The 25,485-nt window shown below is 51.9% G+C and overlaps 2 protein-coding genes across 9 annotated transcripts in view; both read left to right on the top strand.

The window, feature by feature from the left end:
* The first annotated feature begins 1,466 nt into the window (after positions 1 to 1,466).
* Positions 1,467 to 20,365, top strand: NECTIN4 (nectin cell adhesion molecule 4). Of its 4 annotated transcripts, none has more exons than XM_017860869.1 (9): positions 1,467 to 1,836; positions 11,139 to 11,498; positions 13,678 to 13,968; positions 14,935 to 15,055; positions 16,639 to 16,787; positions 17,021 to 17,177; positions 17,599 to 17,674; positions 18,095 to 18,169; positions 18,509 to 20,365. In XM_017860869.1, the coding sequence occupies exons 1-9, from the start codon at positions 1,758 to 1,760 to the stop codon at positions 18,731 to 18,733; spliced, it is 1,533 nt and encodes a 510-aa protein (XP_017716358.1). In that variant the 5' UTR covers positions 1,467 to 1,757; the 3' UTR covers positions 18,734 to 20,365. The 4 variants fall into 4 exon arrangements, with proteins under 4 accessions (XP_017716358.1, XP_017716357.1, XP_017716360.1 ...); XM_017860868.1 differs by having other exon boundaries at positions 17,018 to 17,177; XM_017860871.1 differs by lacking the exon at positions 18,095 to 18,169.
* Positions 20,366 to 21,366: 1,001 nt separating this feature from the next.
* Positions 21,367 to 25,485, top strand: part of ARHGAP30 (Rho GTPase activating protein 30) — a 21,921-nt gene continuing 17,802 nt past the window's right edge. For 3 of the 5 annotated variants that reach the window (XM_017860848.1, XM_017860849.1, XM_017860847.1), the window contains exon 1: positions 21,367 to 21,813. In XM_017860848.1, the coding sequence (XP_017716337.1) occupies positions 21,717 to 21,813 (97 nt within the window). In that variant the 5' untranslated portion in view covers positions 21,367 to 21,716. The remainder of the gene's footprint in view (positions 21,814 to 25,485) is intronic. The other 2 variants (XM_017860850.1, XM_017860851.1) reach the window with 1 other exon arrangement.

The raw sequence follows: 25,485 nt of genomic DNA, 5'->3' as shown, positions 1-25,485 counted from the left end.
AGTTCACAGGCTACAACTCTTGCCCTGTCCCACAATTTAATACACTGACTGAATCCCTGGCACACAGCAGGCCTCAATCAATGTTTTTTTGACTTGAAGCTTACAATTTAGTTAAGGAGATAAGATGTGCACAAATTATGAGCACATAAGCTATAATAAAAGGACTAGCAAAGGCTGAGGAAGAATAGAAGAAAGATTAATTTGGGGTGGGAGGAGTAGAGAAGGCTTCACGAAGATGTGGCATTTGAGGTCAGCTTTGAAAGATGAATAAGAGTTTGACAGGTAGAGTTGGTGGGGATGGTGGTGCTGGAAAATCTACACAAAACAACTCTTCCTTACGGCTTCTTTATTCCTCCTTTCTGCCTCCTCCAGATGGAAGGGTCCTATTGCAAAACTTTAATCTATTTTTTTTCTTCTCCCACATCTATCTCTATATTTACCTGGTTTTTGTTTTAGCCCTAGTCTGCAAGTGATCTTGCTTTTCCCCTTCACTAAATTTTCAGTGAGCGCAGAATATGCCCTCTTCCTCTGGCTATCCCACGGAGGCCAGTAAGGTTTTGTGTAACTTGGCGGTCACTTTTTATGCATTCAGAATGGAAACATGTGGTCTGACAAGGATGAGTGTACTTATAGGAATACAGGGCTCATTGAAATTAAGATTGTCCTTGCAAAGTCCAGACATGTGGCCTGGTCTAATGACCTAGGAATACACTGGGTAAAATGACCATGGAGAGGCTAGAGACGAACCTCTGGTCATTCAAGTTGTGCTGCTGCGCTTTTGGGACTCCTGGCTGGGTAACAAGATGTTGAAGCTAAGAGAGGGCCCTGATAGGGAAGCCAAGAACCCCTAGGGCTAATTCCTTGGCAGCTTCCTTGGCTTCTCCTATATGGAGTTGGGATTAGAGGAGTTACGTAAGTTATTTATCAGGGGTCTTTGAACTACTTCCCTACCTCAGGGATAGAGGTGTCTGAGCAAACCAGGAGACTAAGTTGTGTGTCCTCTGGCAAGTCCCTCCCCTTCTCTGGGCCTTGGTTTTCTCATCTGAAGAATGAAGTATACAGCCCAGCACTGACAGACTCCTTCCTCCTCAGTTCTGGCCTTCTCTGATTCTGTGGCTCCAAAGCTGAGACCCTCCAGGAGATCCGGGAACTTGTCAAGGCCCCCAGGAGGAGCAAGGCTAGCTGGGGTGTGGGACGCTTGGGTTCCTTTCTACCCACAAGGGCCTTGCCCCTGTTCATCCTGGCCTGCCCTGGTACCCTGGGCCTGTCTTAGCCCCCGCCCTTGCCTCTCCCTTCACAGCCCCTTCCACATACTCGCAGGTAAAGCCTGGAGCTGAGGATGGGACCCCACTGCCCCCACCCAGGTCCTTTCCTTCTTCCCTCCCTCCCTGGCGCCCATTAGCTAGCCCAGGCCGTGGGGGCGGTGGCTGCTGAGTCTCCGTGCCAGGCCCAGCCCCCAGAGACGCACCTGTTCTGACCTGCTGAGCAGGTTCCCAGGTTTCTGCCGTCGTTGTTGGCCACAGCGTGGGAAGCAGCTCTGGGGGAGCTCGGAGCTCCGGACCACGGCTTCTTGGGGGAAGTTACGGCTGGGTGGGTAGAACGGGGCCGGTGCTGGGTCCCCCAGTACAGACCCAAGTACAAGAGGCAAGAACTCTGCAGCTTCCTGCCTTCTGGGTCAGTTCCTTATTCGTCTGCAGCTGGCTCCCAGGGAGATCTCAGTGGAACTTCAGAAACGCTGGGCAGTCTGCCTTTCAACCATGCCCCTGTCCCTGGGACCCGAGATGTGGGGGCCTGAGGCCTGGCTGCTGCTGCTGCTACTGCTGGCATCGTTTACAGGTAGGACTTGCCTGAACCATCAGGACACTTGCTTCTGAGCCCAACCCGGCACTGACACACATGCACAAACACATAGACACATGCATGCACACACACATTCTCCTTCCTTTGACTCTGAACTGAGGAGCCAGTCTCTCTCTCCCACCCCCAGCTTCCAGCAGTGGCCCCAGAAAAGCCAGTATAGCCCTTCCCCTTCGTGTTTCCTCCCAGCCCCCAGGCCAGGTCACTATGTCTGGGATCCCTGACACCTCTGCCAAAGCCTTGCCTAGGCCTGAGCTGTCTTAGGGAATAGAGACCCAGTGTAGGTGGGCAGGGAGATGGGACTTGTGAGGATTCTTTTCACCCCAGGGTTTCCTGGAGGTGCCTTGGCCTACCCCCTGGGCTCTAGAACGGCTGCCTGGAACTGGGGCTGACTCAGGGCTCAGCTGGTTTCAGCAGTCATCAGGGTGCTGGAAGCCTGATGCCCACAGAGTAGATGGGGGATTTCTATTTCCTTCTCTTCTCTCCATGATGTTCTAGAGCACCAGGACTGGCGCACCTGTTGGGGACTATAGGAGAACTGAGAATGACTGTCACTCTTACCCCTCCCTTTCCCTGGACACAGTATTAGGTGCCAGGGTAGTAATAAGGGGGGTTTAGATGGGTGGGGGTCTAAGATAGGGAACCATCTAGATAGGATGTGGTCCCCTTTTGTTCATCTCCTGTTCCCCCATTTTCTTAACTAGATGCCTTGTATTACTCCTCACCTCCCGTCTGTCTAACGTATATAGAGCAAATATGAATTATAGGAATGTATAATCTTCAGAGTAGAGGACAGTGTGTGTGCATGTGTGTGCACAGTGAGACTCAGTGGGATTCCATAGGCTGTTCCTAGGGTAATGAGTAACAGAAATCTTTCTCTTTCAAAAGATGGGGCCTGATCTGGATAGGACAGTTTGATTATTGGGCCCAGGAGCAGTAGCAAGGGAGCCTCTGTTGCCCAGCAAGATCCGGCAGTGATTCCCCCACCTCCTTCTCCAGCCGAAGCTTTGAGGAGGGGAATAAGGCCTAGATGTGTGGATTGGTGGAGGTATGGGCTGCTCCCACTCTGATTTTATAATAGGTCATGGCTCAGCCTCCAGTTGTAGGATACTCAGCTCCTACCCCTGCCATCTCCTCACAGTCCCCTACCACCTGTGTTTTAGTTCCCATTTTCCAGATAATCCTTCTCACTTGTTTAGGCCAAAAAGTTGGAGCCTAGTTGCTGGAGTCGGGGAACCAGCAGTCACTTTCCTGTGGGATCTACCCACACCTAAAGAGTAGAGTCATGCCATCTCAGGACTTGGAAGAGATCAAAGAGATCACCACTCCAAGTCTCTCATTTTACAGATGAAAAAACTGAGAGAGATAGGCAAGTGAGATCTTCAAGATTACTCAATGTTAGGAGTTGACACACACACACACACACACACACACACACACACACACACACACAATCTGTTTCCTTTGACTCTGAACTGAGGAGCCAATCCCTCTCTCCCAACCCCAGCTTCCAGCAGTGCCCCCAGAAGAGCCAGTGTAGTCCTTCCTTTTCATGTTCCCTCCCAGCCCCCCAGGCCAAGTCACTATGTCTGGAATCCCTGATTATCTCTGCTCAGTGTTAGGAGTATGACAAGGGTTAGTATCTTGGTGTTCTGATTCTAAGTTCATTGAAGAATAGTACATTTGAATGCACACTGGCTACAGCCTGGATACTAGATGCTGGAGATGCAATGGTGACTGCATCACATGGTTTTTGTCTTCCTTTTCTATGATGGCAAAACTGTTCTTACTAAGAGAAGCCCAGGGAAGGGGAAAGGAGACCCCCTTCTAGTTAGACCTCATGCAATGCCTGACAGTAAGGGAGGAAGCCTGGCTCCAGATTGCCCCAGGAAGCTGGTAGCTGGTAGGAGGCCACTATGCTGCTGCTGCAGCTATAACCTGCACAGAGCTGAGGTTGCTCTGGGGGCTGGAGACTACTAGCCTGAGGATCAGATGGTCCTACCTCCACTACCACCCCCATTCTGGCTCTTCTGTGTATAGACTATCTTAAATGGCTCCCAGGAATCTGGAATGTTTCATGTCTCTGAAAAAAATCCTTGGACTGGGAAGTCAGGAGTCTTGGGTCCAGATCCCGTTTCCGCTATTAATCTATTTGGTAACCTTGGGCAGCGATGAAACCAGACTTCAGTAGACCAAGAACTAGGACCAGATCATCTCTACTGACCTTCCAGCTCAAATATGATGACTCTGTGATGTTCCAGCCCTGGTTGAAGTGGGGTGCTGTGGTGTTGGAAGGGTCACTGGATCTAGTTGTGGAGATAGGAGGAGGAAAAGGGTTCTGGTCCCATCTCTCAGAGGGTACCAGAGTACCTTTCCCCAGAATACTGCCTTCCTGGCCCTACTGCAAATTCACCCCCTACCCAAATCCTGGGCCATTAGAGCTCTGAGCCCCAGGGCCCTGCCCCACCCCTGACAGGGAAAGGAGCCCAGGCTTGGGAGGCGCCTCAGCACCACAGCTCTTTGTCTCTCCTTAATGGGTTGAGTTTCCGGGTGAGGTCTCCTCCCTTCTCCCTCCCCCATCTCTTGCCCTGGGGCTGAGGGACCCAAATCCGTGAGACACCCCTTTCCCCATTAGGATCCTAGTCCCTAGCTCTTTGTCTGGGTTCAGGAGCCCTGCAGGACCAGAGGGTGAGTGCTCTGCATTCTGAGGTCTGCCTTCTGGGGGTTAGGATCAGCTTTCTGTCTCAAGTTAGTTTCTTCAAAAGGGAGGGGCCCATCCTTACTTTTCTACTCCTGCTTACAGAGGGGGGCAGGCCCTTTCCTGTAGGACCTACCCAAACCTGGGAAAGCCAGCAAGGGAGGTGGTGAGAACTGGGAGAATCCCAGGGAAGCCCTGTGACCTCAGTGACCTTGTTCCCACCCTAGTGTTTAAGGAGGCCGGGCCAAGGAGACCCTAGCTACAGAGATGGTGATGAGGAGGTTAGAGTTCATGATTCCATCAGGTAGACCAGAGCCTCAGGATCTGGGGGTTCTCTAGGCAAAGTGAATGGGGATTAGCTACTTTGGGGCACAAGCCCCGTGAGAAGAGAATGATTGAATGTTCTAGCTTCCAAATATTTGCCCTTGCTCTGGCCGAAGTCTAGGCAGAGAGAAGGGATGGAGGTGATATGGGGAATGAAGTCAGAAGGGAAGGGAGTAGAGAAGTCTAGGGTCTAAATGTGGGAAGAGAATCTAAAATGAGGAGGGGGCCAGGCGTGGTGGCTCACGCCTGTAATCCCAGCACTTTGGGAGGCCAAGGCAGGTGAATCCCTTGAGCCCAGCAGTTTGAGCCTAGCAGTTTGAGACCAGCCTGGGCAACATGGCGAAACTCCGTCTCTACAAAAAATACAAAAGTTAGCCAGGCATGGTGGTGTACCTGTGGTCCCAGCTACTTGGGAGGATTGCCAGAATCCAAGGAGATTGACGTTGCAGTGAGCTGTGATCACACCACTACACTCCAGCCTGGGTGACAGAGTGAGATTTTGTGTCAAAAAAAAAAAAGAGGAGGTGAAGTTCAGAACTGCGGAGGCATCTGCCATGCCTCCTGAAGGAAGGCTGTGGAGAAGGTGGCTGAGGTCACTCTTTCACTGGAACAGGCAGCCTCTGGCCTCGGGAGATTTTCTCATAGTTTTCTGGCCACCCCCACCCCCTTCCCTCTAAATCTGGTGTGTCCTGAGAGCTGGAGTTGAGGCTGTGATTTGGGACGGGGCAGAGCAGGCCATGGTGGGTGGAGGGGCAGTGTGGAGCAGGGGTTAGGATCTCAGGAGTTTGGGAGAAGCTGAATCCTGGGTCTCCCACCCACAGTGTGGCTGTTGTGGTGACTCAGCCAGGCTCAGACTCTGGCTCCGGGGGGTTTAGGGGACTTATCTGTGCTGGGAGCTGTGTCTGGGCCATAGCCGGGGCTGCCTCAAGGCCTGTCCTTCCCATTGTTCTCATCTCCCTTTGTGATTGTGTGGCCCCCCTCCCCAGACACTAATCTGTGGGTGGGCGTTCTGCCCAGGCTGGGAAGCTCTCACTAAGCTGGGGGGCTTAGGACAATGGAGGGTAAGTGAGGGAGGCAGATGAAGGTGGAGAGGGAATCTTCTGGTTTTTAAAGTTCCTTAGCACTCCAAAGCCAAGGTTATGGGGAAAAGAGTGGATGGAAAGGGGTTTGCTGGGTTGTTTGTGTCACCTGTTCCGGATGGGGAGCTTCGGTGCGTCCCTCCCAGGTCCTTTCTCATCCCAAACTCACCCACATACTCCAGCTCTCGGGTGGAGGTTGTTGCTGTAAGGGGAGGCAGGAGTTAACAAAGGAGCATGAGACCCTAGACAGCCTGGACCCCTCCCCCTAGCCCCAGGCAGGATTCCCCTCACCCTACAAACCCACACCAGACAACCCTTACCCAGGCCTGGAACCAGAGCTGGTTTTTCTGGTGGTGGCAGCAGCAGAACCCTGACAGAGATTTCCAGAGAGAGGCCTCCTTGGGGGGCCAGAGCTGCTGAGGGGCCCAGGGGAGTGGCTGGGGGTAGTGGTGAGAAATGTGGGGGTCCTTTTAGTAGGAACCTGAGGAGCAAGAGGAGAGGGAACGTTTGTTTTGTTCAGCTGGGGAGTCCTTAATGGCAAGTTCCCATCACCTGGAGGGACAGTGACCTCATCTCTAGGTACTTCCACCTTAAGCCTGAGATGAATCTGTCCTCAAGTCTTGGGGTGAGATGGGGAGGGATGATGGGGGTGACATTCCAGGCAGGAGACAGAGGCAAAGGCTCAGAGCCACATACCACTGACCAAGGGCAGCTGAGACAGAGAGACATGCGGAAGCCAAGATAAACCGACAGCAAAATATTTACTATGTGTGCAGAGTTCCGCGAGACAAGAATGCACTCCATGCATACAGAGGGTGTGACACGCACACGGAATCGTGTGTGCACACACGTTCACACATACTGGTACATAGCTCTTCCCTCTGGACACAGACAAGTAAGTACATATATGCCCCTAAGGTAAGACATGAACACATATATGTGCCAAACACCCACCAGTTTATGCAAGGAGATAGCCTCACATGCTTTTGAACCAGCACTAAGACTGTCCAGGCCCTTAGCCACAGCTCCCATATACAAAAAACTCATACTTACTCCCTCCTTCTCAGACACCCACCTCTAGGACCCCTACATTCACACCTGTAAGTCCCAGCAGGGGATCCTGATGGAGAAAGGCCCCTCATAAAGAAAACCTACTTCCTTAAAGATGCTCTTGATGGCTGGGTATCAGCAAGTGCCAGCCTCAGTTTCCCCTCCTGAGATCAGAGGCCAGGCTCACATAGAAAGGAGTGTTGAGACCCAGGCATAGGGTGGGGAACAGCCAGCCAGCCCAAACCTGGAATGGAGGGCCTGTCTGGGAGCGGGCGGGGTACACAAAGGACTGGGCTCCAAAGAGGCCCGTGGGGGCCTGGCCGGGGTGGGGGAGGCCAAGGGCAGGGATCCCGTCTGGCCAGTTGGGCCTGTTCTCTCCCTTGCGCAAGGTGGTGGTGGCTGTGGCTAGGCTTGCTGCTGTGCAGCAGCTTCTGAGTCACCAAGCCTCCTGACCAGCGTCCTGGTGCTCCAGGGAGGAGGGGTGGGAGGGTCAGAGGGAGGAGTGTCCAACCAGCCCAAGTCCACCAGCCTCAGCAAACAATTTGCAACAGAAGGGTCCGTGGGCTTGGCCTGGCCTGGCCACCACATGCCCGCAAGGTGACCTCACCAGGCAGGCAATGTGTCTCCTTTGGTCTGATGACATCATCATGCTGACGCCAGGCTGACACTGGGTGGAGGAGAGAAGGAGGAGGCAGTCCTGGCCTGCCCTGGCCTGGAAGCCTGGACTCCTGGGTCTGTTTAGCCAAGGACAGGGATTCTAGGGCTCAAATTCTATTTTCTCTTCTCTTGTACCCTAGGGTGGTAGAGGGGTATGCAACTGGAGGAGGGTGTTGCCTCAGGCTGAGATGTTCCTACTAAATAGTGGATTTAGAACAATGAGGATCTGTGGGAGATAACCAGAAAGGAATTTCCTGTTTTACTGGGTTCCTCAGTCTGTGAAGCTTCAGTTTGTCCCCTAGGGGTGGGGATCATCGACTCACAGGTGAGAACATGGAGGACTGAGATTCAGGCATGCACTGGATATCTAATGCCTGCTGTACCCTAAGAAGGTATTTTCCAAGGGAAATATAGGTGATTAGTGGTGGGGAGGCAGCAGGTGGTTGACTAGTATAGGAATAGGGTTGGAAAATATGCCATCTGATATTGTTTCAGAAATAGTCTTTAGAAAGGTTTGAGTATCCCAGTGGCGCAGGTCTTGGGATCCCTGTGACCTTCACAGACAACAGCGTTTGAAGCAAAGGATATGTTGTGCTGGAGATCCCTACCCAAGCTCACTCGCAGCCCTTCCTTGGCAGCCCTGTTCTTTCCAGTGCCAGGAGGAGAAGAAGCCTGGGATGGGTGCGGGTGGTTAGCTGGACTCCCAGGCTGGGCTGGGTGGGACCAACATTAGCTTAGGCAGGTCAGGGCCCTGGTATCTGGCCCTGCAGGTCTATCCTGTCCCATTTGGGCCCTCTTAGCAACCAACAGCATCCTTCTTCCCTCTCCTGGTAGCAGGGCCACAGGAACCCTTTCCTGTGCTCTATGTGCTGCCTCACTAAAACCCTCTGATCCATTCTAGTGGAGCTTCATTTCCTCCCTTCATGCCTGCCTCCTTCCATCCCTGTTTTTTTCCTCTGTCCAGTCTGGAGGTGCTCCCTTTGGCAGTGAACCCAATTAGCTAGGTAGCCCGCCCAGCCTATCCTGCCTCCGCCCCAAGGTTACCATGTAGTGTTCCTCCCTGGCCAGCCCAATGCTTGTTCCTCCTCATTCTTTTTTTAAATCTTTTTCTTTTTTTTTTGGTACAGCATCTCACTTTGTTGCCCAAGTTGGAGTGCAGTGGAATGATTAGCTCACTGCAACTTCCACCTGCTGGGTTCACCAATTCTCCTGCCTCAGCCTCCCGAGTAGCTGGGACTACAGGCGCCCGCCACCACGCCCGGCTAATTTTTGTATTTTTAGTAGAGACAGGGTTTCACCATGTTGGCCAGGCTGGTCTCGAACTCCTGAGCTTGGGTGATCTGCCTGCCTCAGCTTCCCAAAGTGCTGGGATTAAAGGTGTGAGCCACTCTGCCCAGCCTGTTCCTCCTCATTCTACACTTTTCTTCTGTCTCTCTCATTTATTAATTCACCTGTTCATTCAGTCAGTCAGTCAATAAATGTTGATGGAACCCACATAACACTGAGCACTAAATCGGAAACAATGGTTCCATATGTGATGTGAGGCCCAGAAAACAGGGATAAAGTGCTGTGACAGGAGTGAAAGCAGGGTGATGAGGAGCACAGAGGAAGGGCACCTAATGCTGCCTGAGGTGGGGGTGGGAGGAGGGAGGACTCCTGGAGGAAATGATGCCTAAGCAGAGTCTTAAATGATGAGTAGGCGCTACCAGACATAGGGAGGAGGGCATTCCAGGCAGGGGGTATTGTGAGCAGAGGTGAGGAACAACAAGGTGTGTGGCTTGCTGGGCAGAGGCAGGGACAACACACTGCTGGGGATTGCTGGGGCACGCATTCCAAAGCAAGGAGCTCTTGCCATCCCAGCATGTTCCTTTGCTCTGCTCCCAGGCCCCAATCCCCATATTTCACTTTTTATTCCATGACTCCAAATTTATTTCTTCCCAACAGTGAACATCCTCAGGCCCTGTCTCCCTCCTAAGTTACTCATGCTAGAAATTTAGGAGCTGTCTTTGAGTCTTTCCTCTCCTTCATCTTTCTTTCTGGTCAATGACCAATTCCCTGTCAAATCTCCCCCTGGAACTGTCCCCTCCTATCCCCTCCTAGCACTACTGCACCCAGGCTGCAGCTGCAGCCTTCAGTGACTGCCCCTCACCACTTGCTCATGGCACTCCCTTGCTAAGGAACCTTCAGTGACTCCCCATTTCCTCTTGACCAAGTCTGAATTCCTTTGCTCGTATGGAAGTTCCCCGGTGATTTGGCCCCACCCTGCCCCAACCATATTTTCCACTCCTGCTCAACACACACACCCTGTATTAGGCTGGGTCCTCTCCTCTTTGCTTCCTGAACAAGCCACCTTCTCCATCTCTTTGGTGTTTGCTCACCGTGGTCCCTGACTTAGTATGCCTTTCTAGGCCTCTCTGCCTCCTAATCCTACCTAACTCATGCATGGGGCCCTCCCAAATGATTCAGTCCCATAGTGATTGCCCCATCCCACAGTTGGCCTATAACACACCCCTGAGCACTAAATCAGAAACCATCATCACATGTTTCCATATGTGTCTCCATATGTATCTCTTGCTCCTGAGCAGACCTCAAGTCCCATGAGAGCAAGGAGTGGATCCTTATTTGCAGATAAGGTAACATGATGGATAGCTCTGATTCCAGAATTCCTGAGGGATTCATTAATATGCAAAATACTAGCCCATTGTCCTAGCCCTTTGTCCCTTGGCCTCTGATTCTGGCTTACAATTCTGACCCCGTTGCTGTGTGCCTGCTCTGATCTCATCTCTCTGGGCCTCTGACCTGGGCCCTTTCTGTCTCTAGTGGCTTGCTCATTCCTGCCTCTGAGCCTTGGTTCATGCCTTTCCTCCCACATGGAATACTTCCTGAGCTATGGGAATCCAGGTCTCTCATCTTCCAAGCCATGAAAAGAATGTTCCAAAGGGCCTACTGAATAGACCCTTCCTACCCTATGTGACCCATTCCAGACACCAACAGTTTTGGATTCTTGCCGTGGCTCCCAGCCACACTTTCTGAAACTATCCACTTTTTCCCGGTTGGTGGGTTGAAACTCCTCTGAAAGTTTGTTCATGGCTTTCCCTGTTTCTTTGTGCATAAATTCCATTTCCCTGATGACTGTGAGCTCCCTGAGGGCAGAGGCTGGGTCTCCTGTTCTGTTATAACCTCCCACCTTGCAACTGCAAGAGGGTGTGAGTCTTCCATAAATTGTCTATGTGGCCTTAGGCAAGCCACTTCCTCTCTCTGGGTCTCAGTTTCCTCATCTGTTAAATGGTGATAATAACACCTACCTCTTGGGAATGTTTTGTAGATTTAATAAGGTAATGAACTGAATGTGCTTTGCAAGCACAAAATGCTCCAGGAGTTCCGGCCACCTTTGCTGTCATTATCATTATGAATGTGCTCCCCCAGCTCTGGCAGCACCCTTAATCGTGGCTGTCCCTGTCTGCCCCCTGCAGGCCGGTGCCCCGCGGGTGAGCTGGAGACCTCAGACGTGGTAACTGTGGTGCTGGGCCAGGACGCAAAATTGCCCTGCTTCTACAGAGGGGACTCCGGCGAGCAAGTGGGGCAAGTGGCATGGGCTCGGGTGGACGCGGGCGAAGGCGCCCAGGAACTAGCGCTACTGCACTCCAAATACGGGCTTCATGTGAGCCCGGCTTACGAGGGCCGAGTGGAGCAGCAGCCGCCCCCACGCAATCCCCTGGACGGCTCGGTACTCCTGCGCAACGCAGTGCAGGCGGACGAGGGCGAGTACGAGTGCCGGGTCAGCACCTTCCCCGCCGGCAGCTTCCAGGCGCGGCTGCGGCTCCGAGTGCTGGGTAAGTGGGGCTCTCTGGGGATGGTCTGAGCTGCTGTGGATGCAGGGGGAAGCAGAGATTGGGACTGCAGAGATGGATGGGGCAGAAGTAGAACAGGAATAAAAAGTAGGGTCCTGTTTAGGTGAGGGAGCTTCATCCAGCTAGCTATCCTTGTACCCAATCCAGAAATTCTCTCCAAGTAACCCCAAAAGCTGGGGAAGATTCCATTTATTAGGAAGTTCTTCCTTCCGACGACATGAAACTCCCTCTGTTACTTTTGCCCTGTGGCAATATGGCACGGCTTATTCTCTTTTCTGCACAACAACCTTTCCAAAAGCAGAGGCCCTTTGTCATGCCCCACCCAAATCTACTCTTCTCCAAGCTAAACTTACTGGTTCCTGACACAGTTCCACCAAAGACAGTTTCAGAGCCTCTCTCACCATCCTGTGCTCCATGTTTTTTTTTTTACAATGTGGGTCCTGAATGTGGACACAGGCCCAGCTATGGTGTGGCCATACGCGACCAGTGGGGCTAATACCTTCCTTGATATGGACCTTCAGTGAATGTGGTCTGAGATCACAATCACTTTAAAAAATTTTTAATTTCATTTAATTTTTTTCGGACGAAGTCTCGCTCTGCCGCCCAGGCTGGAGTGCTGTGGCGCCATCTCGGCTCACTGCAAGCTCCGCCTCCTGGGTTCACGCCATTCTCCTGCCTCAGCCTCCCGAGTAGCTGGGACTACAGGCGCCGCCACGACGCCCAGCTAATTTTTTTTGTATTTTTACTAGAGACGAGGTTTCATTGTGTAAACTAGGATGGTCTCAATCTCCTTACCTCGTGATTCACTTGTCCCAGCCTCCCAAAGTGCTGGGATTACAGGTGTGAGCCACCGCACCCGGCCACAATCACTTTTTAAGCCATCACTTTATATTGTGGGCACTTGTGGTCAACTCTGGACTTATGGTCAAGTCTTTTCCATTCTGTGTTAATATTTTGAAGATAAACAAAGGTTTTTTTTTGCTGGGTGAGGTGACTCACGCCCTGTAATCCCAGCACTTTGGGAGGCTGAGGTGGGCAGATCACCTGAGGTCAGGAGTTCGAGACCAGCCTGGCCAACATGATGAAACCCCATCTCTACTAAAAAAACAAAAATTAGCCAGGCGTGGTGGTTCGTGCCTGTAATCCCAGCTACTCAGGAGGTTGAGGCGGAGAATCGCTTGAACCCAGGAGGCGGAGATTGCAGTGAGCTGAGATTGTGCCACTGCACTCCAGCCTGGGCGATAGAGGGAGACTCAGTCTCAAAAGTGAATAAATAAATATAAATAAATAAATACAATAAAGGTTTTTATAGTTCCCCATTATTCACATATAAGTTAATAACATCAGCCTTGGAGTAAAAAAAAAACCCAAGTGTAAATATAGGCTTTGTCACCTAATAGCTGATAACTTGGGATAGTCACTTAACTTCCTTGTGATTTGGTTTCCTCATCTGGAAAATAGAGATAATAATACCTAACTCACTGTTTGTTGACAGAATTTGAGATAACATTTATAAAGTATTTAGCATAATAGTTGACACATAGTAAGTGCTTACTAGGTGGTGGTTATTATTATTATGTAGATGATATCTGGTTAGTTTTTTAATTACTTCATTATTTTTATTTTTTAAATGACCTATGTTCATTGTAAAAAATTCACACAGTAGGGAAGGATACAAAGTCACCTCAATTTCTACCATTCATCTGTGTCTCCATGAAATAAGAGAAGGAAAGGAGGCCTGAAAGTTGTTTTGTGATTTATTTTTTTGTTTTTTTGAGGCGGAGCCTCACTCTGTCGCCCAAGCTGGAGTGCAGTGGCATGATCTTGGCTCACTGCAACCTCCACCTCCCGTGTTCAAGCAATTCTCCTGCCTCAGCCTCCCGAGTAGCTGGGATTACAGGCACCCACCACAATGCCCGGCTAATTTTTTATATTTTTAGTAGAGACAGTGTTTCACCATATTGGCCAGGCTGGTCTCGAACTCCTGACCTCGTGATCCGCCTGCCTCGGCCTCCCAAAGTGCTGGGATTACAGGTGTGAGCCACTGCGCCCGGCCTGGGGGCCTGAAAGTTTGTACTTGCACAAGACTGAAATGCGATGAGTGGGGGCCTCTTAACAGGGGTTGTGCAGACCTGTGACCCCTGCCTTTCCCCATTTTCAGTGCCTCCCCTGCCCTCACTGAATCCTGGGCCAGCACTAGAAGAGGGCCAGGGCCTGACCCTGGCAGCCTCCTGCACAGCTGAGGGCAGCCCAGCCCCCAGCGTGACCTGGGACACAGAGGTCAAAGGCACAACGTCCAGTCGTTCCTTCAAGCACTCCCGCTCTGCTGCCGTCACCTCAGAGTTCCACCTGGTGCCTAGCCGCAGCATGAATGGGCAGCCACTGACTTGTGTAGTGTCCCATCCTGGCCTGCTACAGGACCAAAGGATCACCCACATCCTCCACGTGTCCTGTAAGTACTTGGATGCTTGGGTAGGGAAGCCCAAGGGGTTCTGAGCAGATTGGTGGGACGCCATAGGTCCCTGAGCCAGGCCAGGCTGGCCAACCTGGGTCCTGGAGGCTACAGTGTGTAAGAGAGCACTAGTCCAAATATGGAAGACCTGGAGCCTGATCCCAGAGGATAGACCTCTCTGAGCTTCTGTGTCCTTATCTTTACAAAGGAGATTGCCCTGCTTCACGGGGTTGTTGGGAGAATCAACTATAAACATGGAATTGAAAACACTTTCTAAAATATTAGTTTAGGATTTGGAAACAGATAAACTTAGACAAGCCCTAGTTCTACTTACCAGCTGTTATTCAGTCATGTTAGGCTTCATTTTCTTTATCAGCAAAATGAGTATAATTATTTGTAACTCATACCAACTTTAGAGGGTTTTGACGGGAATTAGAAATTATGAACGCAGAGCAACTCACACAGTGCTTAGCTCATTGAAGGCGCTTGATAAATGGTAGATACTATTTTCCCAGAGTTAGATTTCAAGCTTCTGGAGGGGATAAGACTGTTTTCAGCATTTGGCTCAAAGTAGGTCCTCAACAAATGTTTGTTGAAGAAATGAACGAACTAGTAGGATTGTGAAGAATCAGGCAACATTTATTCAGCACCTGTTCTGTGACTAGCACTATGCTAGGCAACACAGGACATCCAGAAAATGTGTGATGGGTCACTACCTTGAGGGACTTATGGCCTCATTGTACAGGTAAACCAATACAGACTCTCTGAGCTTAGAGAGGGGAGGGAACAGTGTGGCCAGGAGCTGTCAGCAGGGTGGGGCTGAGCTAGGTTTGGCAGCAGATGAGTAGGATGGAGAAGGGCAAGGGAGGGTATTTCAGGCAGGGTGGGGTGGGGGCAGAGCCCTTTGAGGTACCACATGATCAAAGGCATCATTCCCATTCTTTCTCCTCCCACCTCCCATTCCAGTCCTTGCTGAGGCCTCTGTGAGGGGCCTTGAAGACCAAAATCTGTGGCACGTTGGCAGAGAAGGAGCTATGCTCAAGTGCTTGAGTGAAGGGCAGCCCCCTCCCTCATACAACTGGACACGGTAAGGGCCCGAGCCTGGGGAAGGCCTAACTTGAGACTAGGTTCCTGCCCTCTCAGGGCCAGGGTATACTCACTATGGGATGGGACAATATATTCTGAGCCCCCAAATAAATTGGGGTATGTATTCACATCTCTTGTATTATACTCATTGTACAAGAATATGCATGGTCACCATATATTATTGGCTTGCCCAGGGAATCTAAGGTACATGGTCATTAGTAGGGAATAAATGGATAAGCCCTTAAATTTTTTGTCTTTTATTTTATTTTTGTTTTGAGACGGAGTCTCGCTCTGTCGCCAGGCTGGAGTGCAGTGGCGTGATCTCGGCTCACTGCAACCTCCACCTCCTGGGTTCACGTGGTTCTCCTACCTCAGCCTCCTGAGTAGCTGGGACTATAGGCGCCCACCACTGCCCCAGCTAATTTTGTATTTCTAGTAGAGACAGGGTTTCACCATGTTGGCCAGGCTGGTCTCGATCTCAAGACCTCGTGATCTGCCCACCTTGGCCTCCGAAAGTTCTGGGATTACAGGCATGAACCACCATGCCTGGCCCTTGTCTTTTATTTTTATTTTTTTTGAGATGGAGTTTCACTCTGTTGCCCAGGCTGGAGTGCAGTGGCGCATTCTTGGCTCACTGCAACCTCTGCCTGCCGGGTTCAAGAGATTCTCCTGCCTCAGCTTCCCAAGTAGCTGGGATTACAGGTGTGCGTCAGCATGCCCAGCTAGTTTTTTGTATTTCTAGTGGAGTCGGAGTTTCACTATGTTGACCACACTGGTCTTGAACTCCTGACCTCAGGTAATCCGCCCGCCTAGGCCTCCCAAAGTGCTGGGATTATAGGCGTGAGCCATCGTGCCTGGCCTTGTCTAACTTTTAAATTGTGAAATATAACACAATATTTCGATATTAATATTTTGTATATTTATGTGAAAGCATAAAGTGCACAAGACAGCTGTCTTTTTGCAGTTGTTAAGCCAACACTCCTATAACCACCACAATATTGCCAGCACCTCGAAAACACCCACTACCTCCAGTTCCCTCAAGGCATCCTTGGCCTTTTTCCAAGGTCTGAAATATCTAGAGAGTCAGGGAGAGGTTGGGTACACATGTGTGTGAGCCCATGACGGGCATGTTCTCACATGTAAGCATATGAGCAATGCATGTGGCCTTGTGCCTGGGGCTATGCTCATGTATCCTGCCATGTAACATCATGGGTGTTGGAGCAGGCAGTCACATTTTCCAATTACCTCTACACCCAGCTAGGAGTGGAGTGTCCTGTTGTGTGGACTTTATAACATGTGTACCTGGTACCCAGTGTTGGATGACGTGATGCCTGTGGAAGCATGTGGGATGGCACACGTGTGGATCTTCCCCGGGTGTGTGTAGGGGGTGCTCAGGTCAGGCTGGGCAGCAGGGAGAAAGGACTTCTGCCTAGACCTGCCTGGTGGAGGGAGGGGCACCGTGGGAACAGCCGGCGGCTCTGGGTGACGTCATGGGGGTGGAGGGTGGAGAGCTGTCTGGACACGTTGGGTGATGGTGGCTTCAGCCCTTCCGGGCTGGCACCCTTCAGCTTCCCTGTCTTCCAGGCTGGATGGGCCTCTGCCCAGTGGGGTACGAGTGGATGGGGACACTTTGGGCTTTCCCCCACTGACCACTGAGCATAGTGGCATCTACGTCTGCCATGTCAGCAATGAGTTCTCCTCGAGGGATTCTCAGGTCACTGTGGATGTTCTTGGTAAGCACCGGGGCAGAAGAAACAAGGGACCTGAGCCAAGGGCTTGGTGGGGGCAGCGGGAAGCAAGACAGAGACGTGAATTGGGCAAGTGTTTATTCAGTGGGGGCTGGACTGCGTGTCTTTTGCAGAGCGTCAAACAGGTGTGGTTTTAGATGTTTTGTGGGGGAGCTGTGAGGTCTGGGGTGGGTTGTGGCTGCAGGCTTCCACCTCAGACAGTGGCCTGTTTCCAGCAGACCCCCAGGAAGACTCTGGGAAGCAGGTGGACCTAGTGTCAGCCTCGGTGGTGGTGGTGGGTGTGATCGCCGCACTCTTGTTCTGCCTTCTGGTGGTGGTGGTGGTGCTCATGTCCCGATACCATCGGCGCAAGGCCCAGCAGATGACCCAGAAATAGTGAGTACTGGGCGCTCCGGGGTGGGTAGAACTAAGCTAAGAACAAAGAAGAGGATAGCAGGAGGTGGGCCAGGACCGAGAAGACTGGGTGGCCTGAAAACTGAGGAGTTTCAGACTAGAGGTGGGCAGGGTCTTTCTAGGGCTGAGGAGGAGCTAAGGGTCTGGAGCACAGATGGAGCACTCAATCCTTCCACCTTAGTGAGGGTCAGATCCATGTGCCTGGGTGTCGCCAAGTATGCACACGCACACAGCACACACATGCTCTTCAGCTGCACTGCCATCTGCAGCCACACACTCACACTTGCAGGGCCAGCATGGCACCCACACCCTCCAGGCCTATCTCACTAGGCTCAGCCAGGATAGGCTCGCCTTGGAAGGCTGCCACTACCCTCAGCTCCTGACAAGGGTGTGTCTTTCCCAGTGAGGAGGAACTGACCCTGACCAGGGAGAACTCCATTCGGAGGCTGCATTCTCATCACACGGACCCCAGGAGCCAGGTGTGTGCCAAGGTCGGGTGCATGCATGCAGGAGTGTAGTCACATTGGGGTCTGCTTGTGCCTGGGCCTCTCTGCAGACCAGGAGCACGGCTCTCTGCTGGGTCAGCCACTGACTCACAGCTGGGGCTGGCTAGGGTAGAGTTGAGAGGGTGTAGTTGCTTTGGATCTGCTAGGGCTGCTCCAGAAGGCCCCCTTCAGCATTGGCCTAGGGCCTTCTCCGGGAAGCCACCATCAGTTCTGCTTCCAGGGTGGGTTTGGGGTGGCAGTGGGGAAATGAGGATGTTTGTTTCCAGAAGAGAATGGACCTGTTGGGTTGGGGGACAGGTGAGTAGGGAGGAGGCTGGTGGAGGACAAGAGGGGAAGAGGCTGAGGGGAGGAGGCTGAGCCCTGTTCTAACTCCCCCATGTCTGGGCCCTGCAGCCGGAGGAGAGTGTAGGGCTGAGAGCCGAGGGCCACCCTGATAGTCTCAAGGACAACAGTAGCTGCTCTGTGATGGTGAGGCCCCCGGCCCCACCTGTGTCCCTACCACTCTCCTCGGGCCCCTGTCCTGGTCCCAGATATGGTGCGTCAGCAGCCCACTTACCAGTCCCTCTCGCCTTAGCCCTGGCTCATGCAGCCCAGCACCGCATCTCTGCTACATGTTTGTTCTCCCGTCTCCCCCTCCCCATGCCTAACACTTGTTCCTGGTCCCCGATCTCTGGGCCCCTATGCTTCTGAGGCAACCGTTACCCCTGCTTGTGCCTGGCCTCTGATCCCACCATGACCCAGCTGTGCCCCAGCATGTCCAGCCACCCTGCTTTGGTTTCTGACTTGCCCTCTGCCCTTGGTCTCCAGAGTGAAGAGCCTGAGGGCCGCAGTTACTCCACGCTGACCACGGTGAGGGAGATCGAAACACAGACTGAACTGCTGTCTCCAGGCTCTGGGCGGACCGAGGAGGAGGAAGATCAGGATGAAGGCATCAAACAGGCCATGAACCATTTTGTTCAGGAGAATGGGACCCTACGGGCCAAGCCCACAGGCAATGGCATCTACATCAATGGGCGGGGACACCTGGTCTGACCCAGGCCTGCCTCCCTTCCCTAGGCCTGGCTCCTTCTGTTGACATGGGAGATTTTAGCTCATCTTGGGGGCCTCCTTAAACACCCCCATTTCTTGCAGAAGATGCTCCCCATCCCACTGACTGCTCGACCTTTACCTCCAACCCTTCTGTTCATTGGGAGGGCTCCACTGATTGAATCTCTCCCAGCATGCATGCAGGTCACTGTGTGTGTGCATGTGTGCCTGTGTGAGTGTTCACTGTGTGTGTGTGGAGGGGTGACTGTGTCCGTGGTGTGTATTGTGCTATCAGAGTCAAGTGAACTGTGGTGTATGTGCCACAGGATTTGAGTGGCTGTGTGGGCAACACTGTCAGGGTTTGGCATGTGTGTCGTGTGGCTGTGTGTGGCTGCCTGAAAAAGCAGGTATTTTCTCAGACCCCAGAGCAGTATTAATGATGCAGAGGTTAGAAGCAAGAGGTGGAGACTGTGGATCAGACCCAGGTGTGCGGGCATAGCTGGACCTGAAATCTGCCTCCGGTGTGAGGGAACCTGTCTCCTACCACTTGGGAGCCATGGGGGCAAGTGTGAAGCAGCCAGTCCCGGGGTCAGAGGCTTGAACTGTTACAGAAGCCCTCTGCCCTCTGGTGGCCTCTGGGCCTGCTGCATGTACATATTTTCTGTAAATAAATATGCGCCGGGAGCTTCTTGCAGGAATATTGCTCCAAATAATTTTTAATTTTTTTCTTTTTTTTTTCTTGCCCTTTCCATTAGTTGTATTTTTTATTTATTTTTATTTTTATTTTTTTTAGAGATGGGGTATCACTCTGTTGCTCAGGCTGGCCTTGAACTGCTGGGCTCAAGCAATCCTCCTGCCTCAGCCTCCCTAGTAGCTGGGACTTTAGGTGTACACCACTGTGCCTGCTTTGAATCCTTTACTAAGAGAAAAAAAATTAAAGAAAGGCTTTAGATTTATTCAATGTTTACTACTGGGATGGCTTAAAGTGAGGCCCCCCCCCCAACACCAGGGGGTTAATTCCTGTGATTGTGAAAGGGGCTCCTTCCAAGGCATCTTCATGCAGGCAACCCCTTGGGAGGGCACCTGAGAGCTGGTGGAGTCTGGAATTAGGGATGTGAGCCTAGTGGTTACTGGGTAAGGTAAAGTTGCATCCACAGTTGTTTGTGATACTTTGGGGAGTTGCTTGGACTTGGTGACAAGGGCTCCTGTTCAGTGGTGGTGTTGGGGAGAGAGAGAGCAGTGATTATAGACTGAGAGAGTAGGAGTTCAGGTGAGGTGAAGGAGGTGCTGGGGGTGAGAATGTCGCCTTTCCCCCTGGGTGTTGGATCACTAATTCAAGGCTCTTCTGGATGTTTCTCTGGGTGGGGGCTGGAGTTCAATGAGGTTTATTTTTAGCTGGCACACCCAGATATACTCAGCCAGAATACCTAGATTTAGTACCCAAACTCTTCTTAGTCTGAAATCTGCTGGATTTCTGGCATAAAGGAAAGGCTCCCATCCTTCATTCCCTAGCCAGCCTAGGACTTTGAATGTGGAGCGTGAAGATCTAAGATCCTAATATGTACATTTTATGTAAATATGTGCATATTTGTACATAAAATGATATTCTGTTTTTAAATAAACAAAACTTGTTCTGTCTGGTTCCTGTCTTGCCCCTTGAACTGTGTAAGCTCTGAGTCACATACTCTCTGTCTTGGTACCATCCTTCTGGTAGTCCCAAGTAGGGGAGGACTTAGGATACCTGTAGCTGGGAGGGATAGGGAAAGAATTGGCTTCCACAAGGCCTTTGGCCATCTCTGAGAGTCCCCAGGTAGGAGAGTGGAGCTAAGAACCCTTTCGAGGATGGCCAGTGCCTTAGTTTGCAAAGTGTTTTAAATTCCTTTTTTTTTTTTTTTTTGAGATAAAGTCTTACTTTGTTGCCCAGGTTGGAGTGCAGTGGCACGATCTTGGCTCACTGCAACCTCCGACCCCCAGGTTCAAGCAATTCTCTCACCTCAGCCTCCCGAGTAGCTGGGATTACAGGCGCCTGCCACCACGCTCAGTTAATTTTTGTATTTTTAGTAGAGATGGGGTTTCACCTGTTGGCCAAGCTGATCTCAAACTCCTGACCTCAGGTGATTCACCCGCCTCAGCCTCCCAAAGTGCTGGGATTACAGCGTGAGCCACTGAGGCCAGCCTGAATTCCTTATTGTACTGGAGACTCAACAACAGCTATGTGAAATAGGCAGCAGTGTACCCTTTTTACAGGTAAAGAAACTGGAACCCAAGTTAAATAAGTTATACAGACTCTTAGAGGTGGGAGCATTTAAAGGTCCTCTAGTCTTCTCCCTTCGTTTTCCTAGGTGTGGAAACTGAGGCTCAGTGAAGTAACGTGATTTGACTGAGGTGCTAGACCCATCAGAGGCAGAACCCAGGCATCCTCCATTGTGCGTGTGCTTTTTACAGCCCTTGCTCCAAGGCAAGCCCCAGGTCTTGGACCCAAGAATTCTGGTCTCTAAGGGAGTCGGTCACCTGCTTACACCCCAGACGCCATCACCCCACCCCAGGGCTCTGACATCACCTTCCCTGACCAATGAACGAAGTCCAAGCAATGGGTGAGGATGTGAATGTCAGCTACCTCCCCCACCCTAGGCCCTGTGGTTGCAAAGATGCTCTAACAGGAAGTGGGTTAAGGAGCTGCACTGCTTCCTGCCCCCTAAAGCTGAGCGGGGCGAGGAGGGCGAGTGCCAGGCTGGGCCACGAGACACAGGACACTGTTTCTTGCCAGGGTCCTGGTAGCTTCCTCTTCAACAGCCACTTCCGTGTGGCCGGGGCCCCAGGGGCAGGAGCTGCTGCCCGTTGCCCAGGCCACCCTCCACCCCCCAGTTGGGAGCCCTGCCTCCCTGGGGCCGGGCCAAGCCCAGCAGCTGGCTGGGATCCCATGGGGGACTGGTAGGGCACAGGTCTTGGGGCACAGAGGTGACCGGGCCAGTGCCCTGGGGCTCTGGCCATGAAGTCTCGGCAGAAAGGAAAGAAGAAAGGCAGCTCGAAGGAGCGGGTTTTTGGGTGCGACTTGCAGGAGCACCTGCAGCACTCAGGCCAGGAGGGTAAGGAGGCCGGCTCAGCTTCTGCGGGGTGGGTGGGGAGGCACTGGGCGTCTGCAGCCCGATCCAGCCTGAAGGGCAGAAGCAGTTTCCGGTTCTCCTGGGGAAGGGGCAGTGGCCTGGGATCACCATTCAAGAGACCTGTAAGTGGGCAAGACAGGAAATGTGTCTCAGTGAAGAAGGCAGGGCGGCTCCCTTGTGTAACTTTCTGGGGATGGGGTGGCTGAGGGGATAAGAATTTGAGCACCCAGGGAGCGTGAGGTGGAGGATGGAGAGACTGGAAACCGAGGAGGAGTGGATGAAACAGTGGGCAGGTGACTGGGAACAGGAGACGGAGGGTGAGGTGACAGGGTCAGGAGAGGAGTGACTGAAGGGGAAATGATCATCCTTAGGTCTGAATGAAAGGAGACAGGAGAATGGCCCCAGAAGGGTCTCAAGATGGCCCTTGAGGCCGGTGGTTTCCTGGCTGGAGAACACCCAAGGACAAGGTCATGGGCTCTGTTCCCACTGCAGCCTTGCTGGGCCACAGGGGAGGATGTGGGGCTGGAAATAGCCTCTGCCTCCAGTCTCTGTGATTCTCTTGTTCTCCCTACGCAAAAGAGAAACAGGTTCAAAGTGGGGGGCAAGGGGAGAAGCTGCTGAAATGGGGAAGAATGAAAGAGAGGGCGTGAGGCCTGGCTTGAAGCTGGAGGTGGAGGATGCAAAGGAGGGTGGGTGTGGAGCTCTCTGTGGAGCTCACCCATCTCCCTCCTTGGGTCACCTTAGAGTGGGCTTTGAAGCCAGAAGGACCAGGGACAATATCAAGTTCACCACGGGGTCTGGCATGGAGCAGTCACTTAAAATCATTTCTTGATTCAATTTGAATTTGAACCCAGGTATCCTGGCTGCCCAGCCCAGCTTGTTTTTGGCACTTCAAGCTCCTCCTAGAGAAGGGCATAATTCTCTCCCCACTCCACCCCATCCCACCCCACCCCAATCTGTCATTTCCTCTTTGTCCCCTCCTCTGCTCTGGGCTGTGGTGCTTGCAGCGGAGGGAGGGTGATGGTGGTTCCCAGATCATTTCCTGCTCTTAGCCCCACCCCTGCGTCCCCAGACACCTCCTTCCCCTTTTCTCCTCCCTCAAGATGACCCCTATCCCCACTGCCCTTGGTTAAGGGAAAGCCCACACCCCAAGGAAGAGTGTTAAACAGCTGAAGCGAGCTTATTTGAGCCTTCCTCTTCTCACTGGGCAGAGTGGAGGTGGCACAGCTATCAGTGTAGGACTTACTCCTTTCTAAGGGACTCCTCTCAAGAGCTGTGATTCTTAGCCAAGGATCACGAGATTTAATTGGGGATGATGTTCTCCTCCCAGCTCAATGCAAACCCTCAGTTCAGCCTTTCCTGGTACTGCCCTTTCCTGTGGCCCACCAACCAACCCTATCTTGAAACACTGAACCCATAGCCAGCCCAGACCCTGCTCCTATAACCCTCCTGGCCTCTTCCTGCATTCCTAGCAGGGAAGGGGCATGCTCTCTAGAGGGGACAGACATCTGACTGCTGAGTCCTGATCCTAGGTGAATCCCAGAGCAGGAGACCAGAACCTCACCTGAACCCAAGGGTGGGTTTATCTTGGGCACCAGAGTAGCAGTGGTGGCTCCTTCTATCCCCCAGGTCTTCCTGGTACAGAGAGGTGGAAAGTGGAAGGAAGGACAGAGAGAGGCTGGTGATGGTTCCTCTCTTTAACCCAACATCCACAAAAAAATGAAAGCAGACAGATCTGTGTTTTTGGTTAATTTATCCTCCCTGATCACGTTGGTCTCCCCCATCCTCACAACCTTGCTCCATCTCAGCCCTCTCTCCAGCTCTTTGCCCCAACATGGGTCTCTTCCTTCCTTAAGCCCTATATGTACTCAGTTCTTTCTTTTCCTAATCTTTGATAGATTGTTCAGATTTTTTTTTTTTTTTTTTTTTTTTTTTGAGACGGAGTCTCGCTCTGTCCCAGGCTGGAGTGCAGTGGCATGATCTCGGCTCACTGCACCTTCCGCCTCCCAGGTTCAAGTAATTCTCCTGCATCAGCCTCCAGAGTAGCTGGGATTACAGGCAGGTGCCACTACGCCTGGCTAATTTTTGTATTTTTAGTAGAGAAAGGGTTTCACCATGTTGACCAGGCTGGTCTCGAACTCCTGACCTCATTATCCACCTGCCTTGGCCTCCCAAAGTGCTGGGATTACAGGAGCGAGCCCCTGTGCCCAGCTGATTGTTCAGGTTTCTAATTCTCCAGGTCTGTAAGCTTTGGGCCCTCCTCCCTTACCCTACTCTCATTCCTCGATGTCTCCATCCCTTTGACTTCAGCCCTCCAATCCTGTCTGTAGCTTTTATCTGTGGCCTCAGCTCTCTGGTCTTTATCTCCCTAACTCCCCCATCTCTGCGCCCCTGTTGTCTCTTCCCCATCTCCTTGACCCAGTTCTTCCATGGCTGTGACTCCTTAGGTTTTTGAGTGCCCTCTTTAAAGGACTCTGGAGGTTCAAAATCAGCAGAGAAGGATAGGATGGAGAAGACCTGGTTTGGATGCTGCTCATGTGACAAAAACTTGGTGGTTTAGGTGACAGCCGACTATTTATGAGTCAAAAGAGTTGGTTTAGCATTAGGCACCCAAGAGTACAGCAGCAGTTCAAACAAGGAGGGGCCTGACCTATCTCTGCATTCAATACTGGGAACCTGAGGTCAGTGGGATCCTAGAAAATGGGAGCAGGTACTGAAAGGATGGATGCTGAACTGTAGGGCTGAGACTAAGACAAGGCAAGAGACGTGGCTAGGGTGCAAAATTTAAGGAAGCACTCACTTTCAGTGTCGTACAATTGCCCTAGGTACCTCTTTTTTCTCTTTTTTTTTTAAGATGCAGTCTTGCTCTGTTGCCCAAGCTGGAGTGCAGCACCACCATCTCAGCTCACTGCAACCTCGACCTCCTAGGTTCAAGCAATTCTCCCTGCCTCAGCCTCATGAGTAGCTGGGACTACAGGCAGGCACCACCATGCCTGGCTACTTTTTGTACTTTTTAGTAGATACGGGGTTTTGTCATGTTGGCCAGGCTGGTCTTGAACTCCTGAGCTCAGGTGATCCACCTGCCTCAGCCTCCCAAAGTGCTGGGATTACAGGCGTGAGCTACCACGCCAGGCCACTAGGTGCCTCATTCTCAAGGAGGTACTCAAGACTGTGCATGGGCATGGCTGGCATCTGCATGGCCCTGAGAATAACTGCTTCCTTAAATTTTGTACCCTAGATGCTTCCCTAATCCCACCCAACTCCTAGCTGTTGTGTGCAGGAGGATGAAGGGTCTGGAAGCCAGGTTGTATGACAGTTGAAAGATTGTGGTTGGCTGGGCGCGGTGGCTCACACCTGTAATCCCAGCACTTTGGGAGGCCAAGGCGGGTGGATCACTTGAGGTCAGGAGTTCAAGGCCAGCCTGGCCAACATGGTGAGACTCCTTCTCTAGTGAAAATACAAAAATTAGCTGGACATGGTGGTGTGCGCCTGTAGTCCCAGCTACTCGGGAGGCTGAGGCTGCAGTGAGCCAAGATTGCACCACTGCATTCCAGCCTGGGCAACAAAGTGAGACTCTGTCTTAAATAAATAAATAAATAAATAAATAAATAAATAAATAAATAAAAGGGCTGGGCGCAGTGGCTCATTCCTGGA

Source organism: Rhinopithecus bieti, unplaced genomic scaffold, assembly GCF_001698545.2.
Source record: "Rhinopithecus bieti isolate Rb0 unplaced genomic scaffold, ASM169854v2 scaffold_57365, whole genome shotgun sequence".
NCBI lineage: Eukaryota > Metazoa > Chordata > Mammalia > Primates > Cercopithecidae > Rhinopithecus > Rhinopithecus bieti.
This window is presented reverse-complemented; position numbering and strand designations above follow the sequence as displayed.

Excerpts from the sequence above, each read along its gene's own strand:
- NECTIN4 (XM_017860868.1), top strand. The coding sequence starts at position 1,758 with ATGCCCCTGTCCCTGGGACCCGAGATGTGGGGGCCTGAGGCCTGGCTG. Across the intron at positions 15,056-16,638 it reads CCCTCATACAACTGGACACG|GCTGGATGGGCCTCTGCCCA; the intron begins GTAAGGGCCCGA and ends CCTGTCTTCCAG. Across the intron at positions 18,170-18,508 it reads ACAGTAGCTGCTCTGTGATG|AGTGAAGAGCCTGAGGGCCG; the intron begins GTGAGGCCCCCG and ends CTTGGTCTCCAG.